We start from the raw sequence: 10,190 nt of genomic DNA, 5'->3' as shown, positions 1-10,190 counted from the left end.
CTTAAAAGAACTAAAATCCCGAACCCATAAAACCACCTCTATTTATAGTCATTCAAGGCTTGCTTTGTTAGCATCTGCGTGACACCTTCAAACCTGGGAATTTCAATCCCAACAACTTCAACCCTTGGAATTTACAGAGAATAAGTACCATACAATTCCTTTGGAGGCATCAAACACTATTTTGAAAAAGAAAAAACAAGATTTGAGCATAAACTTTCTCATCTCTAGATGTTGTCATTACATATATAAACTCCAAGCCACAAATACAACCTTTGGCCAAAAAGGAGTCTAGTAACAGTGACAACAGCAACAACACCCTTCTAACTGATCATCAATTCAATTACACAAAGACTAAAGACCAAAAATAGGACAGAAAAGAAACCGGTGAAGAGATTTGGGGAAAAAAAGAAGTGGAAAAGAATACAAAGATATAATTGAATAAAGGACAGGTAGTATGTATTTCAATTGCTATTGTAAGAAATGCCTTCTCCTATTTACGAGACACAGGATAGTAACGCGGTCTTCAAACTTGCGGAATTCACAGATGATTATTACTAGTTCTCCATTGATTGCCTGGTTGAACGACGGTCGTCCACGTTCTTTGCTACATGCTTCCTCTTTCCCCGAGAACTACGTTTTCTTGATCGTGTTTTTGGTGGGCGCTTCTCAGTGTGCTCTTGCATAGTGACCAACTTTTCACCCGAAGGGAGCTCCGGAGGAGAATCTGGCCATGGTGTGCGTTTTGCTGGGACAGTCACATCTAGTGGTGGGTCAATGATCCATCTGCATTTCGGATAGGGATTAGTGATATTACATTCGAGCGAAAGTGACCAATTTGTCTAGTAAATGAGCTCTATAATCGAACCACAAGCACAGTAACAATCAACACATTATGTCATATTTGATACTTCAGAATAGAAATATTATTCTGGTCTCTTATTGGCAAAGTTGGCGCTGAATACTTGATAGCACCAACACATTAGCCATACTATTCTAATATGTAGCAAATGACTTCATCGCCGGCATTTTTCTAAAAAAAGGAGCTCAAGTCTCACTTAAAATTTAAATGAAAACATAGTTCAACGTCTATGAAGATTTCCTTTCAGATGTGATTCATCTTCATACTCAAAGAAAAAGTAGATCAGGAAGAGACCAAGCATGTAGGAGTTGGGACTACCAAATGATAAATGTGCAAGAAATAACAATTAAAGATGCCTAAAAATGCAACTCACACCTCTTTCATCTTTCTCGGAATTAAGCTTTTTAAGGCAAAATCAACCACTTATGAACTTAGTAATCTAACTCAAACTGAATGAATTATATTATACAGATGGAACTATGAGCAACATAATCAATTCAATACCAAAAACCATAAGTAGAACTGAGATTGTCAGACGCCTCCGCTCCAGAAATAGGTGCAACTACATTTATGCCTAAATAACCCCCCGCCTCCCCACTGTTAAATATATAATCAAGCCAAACTTCATTTTAGTCCAACCAAGTCCAATTACATAAGCAGTCTAAGACGAAATATGTATAAACAACAGTTTGCACAAGATATGTCATCACAGACTTTAAGATATCATGCCACTATGATACCAATGGAGAAAGAATAAAAATCCATTGACCATCCTAAATCATTTCTAAGTGGAAGGTAGAAATTATTCATAACGAGAACTCAAGACCCCACTTCCATCAATTTTCGTCACCTTTTTCTCCCATCTTCAAGTTTGATTTCTAGCACAGTGAGATCAAAACTGAATCAATTCGCTAACAGCTATCCACTGTATTGCAAAAGAACAAGGGAATAATCCATCCACTGCATTTCCCTAACAAAGGATCAACAATTACAGGGAAGAAAAGTCACATGTTTCTATTAATTTTAATTCTTGCATTTAGAGTAAGTGTGTTTCGGAAAGAGTAAACGGTTGCACTAACGAAGAAAACAACAACTATCATGAATCACGAACTTCCAAGGATAAAATAACCCATTCTTCGGGTATTCACAGAAGATATTGTTGATTCCTCCACCCTCTGGAGCTCCATGGCAACATGAAGACATACAAAGACATCCCTACTGGCAACCAAAACTATTACCCATGACCAGATTTTACCACGAGCAAGTAACCCAAGTGACCAAACTGAGTAACCCTATAGCTATGGAAGCAGTTGGGGGATCAGATCTATCCATTTTTTCACTAAAGCCTCACTCTAAATGTGTTTTTGCCGGATTTAAGCCTTACTTGAAAGTGCCTTCGGAGATTTAATAATGAGAAAGGAGACTATGGGCAAAGAAACTATTACTCCCTCCGTCCCAATTTATGTGATGTAGTTTTACTGGGCACGGAGTTTAAAAAACAAAGGAAGACTTTTGAATCTTGTGGTTTAAAACATGTCAAAGATAATTGTGTGGTTTTAAATCATCTCGTTAAGCATAAAAGGTAAAGTTTAAAGTTAAATTGTTGCCAAATAAAGAAATGTGTCATTCTTTTTGGGACTGACTAAAAAGGAAAGTGTTTCATATAAATTGGGACAGAGGGAGTAGCAAATATGGGCAGTTTAGTGGAGGATGGATTACAGATACTGAGAATAGACCATATGGATGCTCTTCGTGGAAACTGATTTAACTGGGACGGGATACCACTCAAAATGCTCTGTTTTGGGAGGTAGATGGAAGCAAAATCAGATTTTGGGAAGACAGACCGCCTGAGGACCATGAAGAAAGCTAGCCAACCATCTTTACTCCCTCCCTCCCCCCAGATTGGAGTACGTGTACTAGTATTGAGATATGGCTAATAAATGTATAAATAATATACACACATGTATTTAATACTAATATTTTGTTCTAGAAGTATATCTCATAGAATAGCAAAGTTCTCAGTATCTTGTATGACCTATAAATCCATTTGATAAGTATAGCAACAACTATGCCTCAGTCACAAACAAGTTCGGGTCGGCTATATGGATCCTTACTGACCATGTTTCTCCATTTATGCTCTCAACCCAGAATATTTAAGTTAAATTATTTCGAAATATAGAAATGTATCATTCTTTTTGGGACAACAATACTTTTTATAAACCAGAGAATAGAAGCTACAAATCAACCAATATATGCTTCTTGGCCAAAATTGTATAAGCAGTTTTATATATCAATGCACAAAGGTAGTTGTAGATAGCATATCTTAGGTGAATAACTAAATCCAATGCGTACTCACACCCAAACAATTGTGCCAGATCGACAACTCTGGCAGTTGGATTCGTATAGACGGATTGACTTTTGTAGACTGACTTATGGTCCTTTTGAATTCATCTTGGACAGTCTTCGTGCACCATCATTAATAAAAAGACTTTTCATCCTTTTTTTTTTTTTTTTTGGGAAACTGGTAAAGTATTGTATATTAATAACAGCAATCTGGTAGACTGTTACTAAGTTGGTACAGGATAAGTACAACATGGACCTCTTGATCCTTATCAAAAGAAAAAGAAAAAGAAAAAGGGAACCGAAGGAATACCAAAAATCTTACGTGGTACTACTTTCTTCATATAAGATCTTCCTTTTACTATTAGTTCCCAACTTTATTGAGAACTCTGATATCAATCTCATTTCTACCGTTGTTCCATGGATCTGGACTTGAGAAAAAGAGAGATATGGCACTATAAGAGGATCTATCATGTTTTAAGAACCGATGACAATCATGAAATAAACACAATTACGATTTTGCTTAGGTGATCAAGGAAATAGAAAAGAATGATATAGAAATGTTAGGTAAAACAACAAACATATTTTAATGCTAAGAATGTGCAAAACAAATTTTGTACCACTATAAAACTAACCTGGCGGGGAATTTGCTGTCTGCCCGTGCTTCAACACGTAGCCACCACAGCATAACTTTGCGCCCACAACTTCCGAGAGGCTCCACCATTGAAGGATCCTTCAGCAAAGACAAAGGGTTCTCAACATCCTCCCTCCCCCCAATTACATCATTCAAATCCTTAACCCATTCAGGCTTATCTTCAGCATCTTTCCATACTAACCTAGAATTCAACACAAAGCCAGCCCACTCAAGCTTCCTTGGCAACACAACTGCCCTGTCACCAATGTATCTGGCACTCTTTTCCGCGAATGGAGACGAATCAAAGGTGTGCCAACCAACAAAATGATCTGATGAATTACAAGCTGGACCTTGAACTGGCATTTGCAAATTCCTATCTTCCTCTTTCTGAACTGTTGATATCTCCTCCTCCGCACCACCCGAATGAGCAAGAATGCCCACCGACAGAGCGCCAATCCATCTCACTTTTTGGATCTCATCAAAAATCTCTAAACTATGCATATTACTATCATCACCAAATATCACCACCCCATCCAACTTCTCTTCTCTCACATATCTGTTCCATCACACAAACACAAACGACACTATCATGTTCAATTTCTAAAATCATTAAAATTCTTCTCTACCAACAACAACATCTATGCCTCAGCCCCAAACAAGTTGGGCTCGGCTATATGAATCCTCATCTCTTCATTTAAGCTCAAATCATATCATCATAATATTTAAAATAAAATAAAATAAAAGTGAAAAATACGTATATATATATATAATAATAATAATAATAATATAATGGTTCCATAAATCTTTTTCTTCCATTCTGCCCTATCTTTACCCAAGTCTGTATTGATACCAAGCACTATTCTTATCTACCACATACATAAAAAATATAATACAGGTGTCAAAGTAAATAGCTATTAGAAACAAACTTCGGTACCTCAAAGCTCGAAGTCTCATTTTTGCCTCCAGTTTATGACGATCTTCCCACAGAATAGGCATCCTCTCACGTAATCCAATGTGAATTGTTTTCAGACCCGATTTCTCTATCAGCGATGCGGTCTCATTAGTGGCTCCTCCAGCTTCCACCACAATCCACACGACATCGTAAGGCACGTTCATTAAAGAATGCATCACACCAGTAAGATGCAAAGTCTGAAAAGTTCTCACATATGTTGGAGTTACAGCAATTACAGTCCTTGGACTCTTAACACCATATTGTAATCTCTGTTCCCTTTGAACTATCTCCATTATCTTATGAGCCTGCATTACTTCACTCGCGTTCGGGTGGGGCCAGGGTCGGATTAATATCCCGTGCCGCCCTACCACCACCCGGCTACTCGACACCGTAGCCGCCGTGTTATTCCCCTGACCACCTGTTATGATTTTTGGAGAGATGCAAACACCAAGTTAGAAAAATGAATGAAAAACTGTCTCATATGAATTTTATTAATCATAAGCCTTTATATAGGCACATAAACGAAGTAGTAGACTCTCCTACAGCTAAAGTACCGTTTGGTATGAGAAGTATTCACTTTTTTCTGGAAATTTTTTCACTTTATTTGAAAATCAGCAGTTGGCCAAGAAAATTCCAAACCCAACTTGTTGTTGTATTTGGAATATGGAAAACAACTAAAACCTTGTTCACTGTTTTTTACTTTTGTTCACTTTCAGTACATTCAAACAACCAAATATTCTTTGCAAAAACTATAATCCATCCATACTAAATAACTATTAGCTCCTCCTATAACTTAACAACTGAATTATTCTAGAAAACTGTAGCAATAACAGATGCAACATCCGACATATCCACACTAAATGAACTATTAGGCGCATCCTATAACTAAACAACTAAATTATTCTACAAAAGTGTAAGCAGATGCAACATCCGACATATCCACACTAAATGAACTATTAGGCTCATCCTTTAACTAAACAACTAAATTATTCTAGAAAACTGTAAGCAGTAACAGATGCAACATCCGACATATCCACACTAAATGAACTATTAGGCTCGTCTTGTAACTAAACAACTAAATTATTCTAGAAAACTGTAAGCAGATGCAACATCCAACATATCCATACTAAATGAACTTAGCTCCTCGTATGACTTAACAACTAAATTATTCTACAAAACTATAGCAGTAACAGATGCAACATCCAACATATCTATACTAAATGGACTTAGCTACTCCTATAACTTAACAACTAAATTATTCTAGAAAACTGTAGCGGTAACAGATGCAACATCCAACATATCCACACTAAATGAACTATTACGCTCCTCCTATAGCTAAACAACTAAATTATTCTAGAAAACAGTAGCAGTAACAGATGCAACATCTAACATATCCACACTAAATGAACTATTAGGCTCGTCCTATAACTAAACAACTAAATTATTCTAGAAAACTGTAGCAGTAACAAATGCAACATTCAACACATCCATACTAAATGAACTATTAGACTATTCCTATAACTAAAGAACTAAATTATTCTAGAAAACTATAGCAACAACAAATGCAACATTCAATACATCCATACTAAATGAACTATTAGGCTCATCCTATAACTAAACAACTAAAATTATTCTAGAAAACTGTAGCAGTAACAACAGATGCAACATCCAACACATTAATCATACCCGAAAACGACATCATTTTCGTCTGAACACCTACATCAGCACCGGGATCATGAAACAACGACGACGCGGAGTAAACACCGCCATTGGGACTAAAAGTAGAGTTTGTGAACAAAAGGAAGAAAACCAATCTTGAAAATCTAAAACCAAGTACCAAACTTATCAAACAACAAACCCCATGTAACACAAGCCAGAAAATAGTCGCTGGTGACTTTACTGACCCTTCTGATGGTGAATCTAACCCTCTAAAACTATTACTCCTTCTACCTTGTTGTAAAGCCGTTAATTGCTTCATTTTACAGTATAATAATCAAAAGGGTTTCAAGATCTTCAAGTTACTAAATAATGGGGTTTCAAGATTCTTGAAAAAAAAAAAAAGATTAAAGAAAATGCTATTTTGAAGATCTTAGTATATAATCAAAAGGGTTTGAAGATCTTCAAGTTTTAAAGAGTTGGTTTCAAGAATCTTGAAAAAAAAAAAGATTGAAGAAAGAAAGAAAATGGGGTGTTACTATTAAGTATAAGAAACCAAAAGGGTATCAAGATCTTGAAGTTTTAGAGTAAATCAATTGAAAAAAAAAAAAGTGGATTGTTTGCTCATTTGTTAGTATAATTGAAAGGGTTTGAAGAGTTTTAAAGAGTGGGTTTGAAGAATCTTGAAGAAATAGTGTTAGTTGGGAAGTGTTTGGTGAGGAAGTTAGAAAGGTTTAATCAAGAAAGAAAGAAAAGGGTGTTACTTTAAGCTTAAGGAATCCAAATGGGTTGTTTACTAACTCTATATATAACTCTATGTGTATTATATATATATATTTAGAAAGAGACACCATGAAAGAACAGTGGAAGCTTCATAGAGCAAGAAGAAAACTGACTAAAATGGATTCGGGTCAGAAATAGGTCCGAATAGGGTGGGATTTTTCAGACAGTGTGGAGAAAGAAAAGGGAGAAAATCTAGGGAAAATGAGTGGGAGATTATTACTACTCCTAATTAAATTAAATTAGGAAAGTTGTTAAGATGTTTTTATTTTTACTTTTTTATTATTAATTTCTATAGTATGTCTTGTGATATTTTTTGAAAGTTAAAAGAATTTTTTTTATCGCGATTTATTTATATAGTCTTTAAATGTTTTAAATTATTAATTATTGTGATGTATAATACTTTTATGTGATTTTTAAATATGTACTCCCTCTGTCCAATTTATGTGATACAAGTTTCATTTTAGTTTGTCCCAAAAAAAAGATAAATTTATATATTTAGAAATAATATAACTTAAAATTTTCCTTTTACCCTTCATGCAATGATTTACAGCCCATAAATATATATGACTTATTTTAGACAACAAGTTGCAAAAAATTTTTTTTCTTAAACTCCGTGTCTAGTCAAATTATATCACATACATAGGGACAGAGGGAGTAGCAATTATTTTTCAAAAACTTTAAAGACTGTATGCCCGAATTCACGGTTAAAGTAAAGAAGTTTGATTCTCAAAATTCCAACGGTATCATATAAATTGGGACACATGGAGTAGATAACAAAACTAATAGTGGAATTAATGGGTGATTAAGTAAGGAATTATAAGGTTGGTACTTGGTACTAATTATGCTCAATAAAATAAGTTAGTATACTTGCTATTATGTTTAATATTAGCATAATTGGGAGTAGACACATTGCTTCTTGTTACTGCTGATTTTCTCTCTTACAGGTAACAGTCGATGATCTTACTTTATAAACTATTTCATAGTTTAGTCGATGATCTTACTTTATAAACTATTTATATAACAGTTTATTTTATTTTATATTTAAGTTGAATCCTGAAAATATATTAATTTAGTCAATTGAGATAGAAAGAGGAGATAAATTCAGGGGAAGGAGAAAGGATACTTCAGAAAAATAATTATCGAATTATTGTAAATTTTGGAGAATTGTTAAGGTAGTTCTTTTTTATTTTATTTTATAAAAATCTAATAATGGAATCAATGGGGATCTTTTTTCTCCAAATTAATGGGGTGATTAAGTAGACAAATAATGATGCTACTAATTATGCTCAACTATATAAGTTAGTGCACTTGCTACCATGTATTAATAATATGTTAATTGGGGTAGACAATGTCGATATATTAATTGAAAAACTATGCATTTTTAACGCATTACGTACGACTTGTTTTTACTTGTAAGTGTCACCATGGACGATTTTTAAAAACTATTTAAAATTTTATTTTATTTTATAACTTAAAAATTTGAATCACTATAATATATTAATTCAATCAATGAGATAGAAAGAAGAAGGGGTATTTTTTAAATTCAATATTGGATTATTGTAAATTTGGGAAGTTGTTAAGGTGATTTTCTTGTAACCAAACTAATAATGGAACTTATGGGGGATTAACAAGTAAACAATTGTGCTCCTAAATATTCTTAACAAAATAAGTAAGTACACTTGCTACTACTATAAATTAGTGTCCAGATCCATTGACTATGAGAAAGAAAATTTAACTCCTTTCCAAATTTGATAGTGACATTCATTTGTTTATTTGCGTACATCTTAATTAAAGTTTTTTCCTTAATATATCCTATTAAATAAAACACACGTTCTTTTTTTTTTTTTTTTGAAGTTAAATTTGTTCAATAATAGACATATATATAAGAATTAAGAAATTGATGGACCTATTCTATGAAAAAAGAAGGCAGTGTCTGAAATGTATTGTATCGGAAATTAATTTGATTGAACCCTATAGGTTATCATTAATATTCAGTACTAAACTATGATGTTTTATAATTTTTAATAATTTTGTTAGTCAGAATGTGCTTTACTCGTAGTCATAGTGAATAATAATGTTATGGCTACTTTATTTCAAAAAGGTAAAGCTTTGTCTTTTTTTTTTGTTTAATTGTTCCATATTCAAAATTTACTGATAATTTGAATTTGCACTGGCAAGCCATCTTTTATTATTTTTTCTATTTAATTGATCGATATTCAAAATTTACTGATAATTTGAATCGGCGTTGGCAAGGCACTTAAGGAAGCAAAACACTCTTTATCATAAAATGTTGTGGTTCAGTTAACTCGAATTCGAGACTTCTGGTTAAAATTAAAGACCTTAAGATGATAATCATCCCATCAAATTCCTCGGTGGTAGCACCCTTTTTCTTCCTACGGAGCCGAAAATAGCTTTGGTGGTAACACTTTGGTTCTTATTCACCCAACTTTTTGTTTTTGTTTTTGCATAATACTTTGGGACCCCTCTAAATTTGACACTTTTTATTCGTTGCACCTAAATTATTTTTGGTCCTAATTGTCTCCCTAAACTTGATAGTTTGATAGCCTCCACGAGCTTAACCTAAGGAAATGTGATGTACGGGGCCAAATTCAAGGGAAGCCCTGGGTATTGTACTTTTTTTTTTTTTTTTTTTTAGATGTGATTAAAATGAACTATAGAATATTTTGTAGCTAGCAACCTGGCTCACACCAACAATTTGAGGATGCAAATCATGCAATGCTTGCAAAATTGGAAGCATTTAATCATTTATGTAATAAAATCAATATGAAAATTATTAATGACATATATATAATTAGCATCAAATTGTTGTGATATGTTTGGTGTGGCCGTGTGGGCACAACAAAATAGGAAAGACAATGATATTTGAGTGATTAAGTCCATGAGAAGGACTGGTTAATCGCTAAAGAATTCGTCAGCTTTGATTCTATTAGTATTAGAGGTTGTTG

At 33.9% G+C, this 10,190-nt stretch overlaps 1 protein-coding gene across 1 annotated transcript; it reads right to left on the bottom strand.

Moving 5' to 3' along the window:
* Positions 1–201: 201 nt before the first annotated feature.
* Positions 202–7,413, bottom strand: LOC132614853 (beta-1,4-xylosyltransferase IRX14-like). The gene is made up of 4 exons (XM_060329405.1): positions 6,472–7,413; positions 4,768–5,203; positions 3,835–4,389; positions 202–783 (listed from the first exon to the last, which is right to left on the bottom strand). Exons 1-4 carry the CDS (start codon positions 6,761–6,763, stop codon positions 555–557), a joined length of 1,512 nt encoding a protein of 503 aa, XP_060185388.1. The 5' UTR covers positions 6,764–7,413; the 3' UTR covers positions 202–554.
* Between the last annotated feature and the right edge of the window lie 2,777 nt (positions 7,414–10,190).

Source organism: Lycium barbarum, chromosome 10, assembly GCF_019175385.1.
Source record: "Lycium barbarum isolate Lr01 chromosome 10, ASM1917538v2, whole genome shotgun sequence".
Taxonomy (NCBI): Eukaryota; Viridiplantae; Streptophyta; class Magnoliopsida; order Solanales; family Solanaceae; genus Lycium; species Lycium barbarum.
This window is presented reverse-complemented; position numbering and strand designations above follow the sequence as displayed.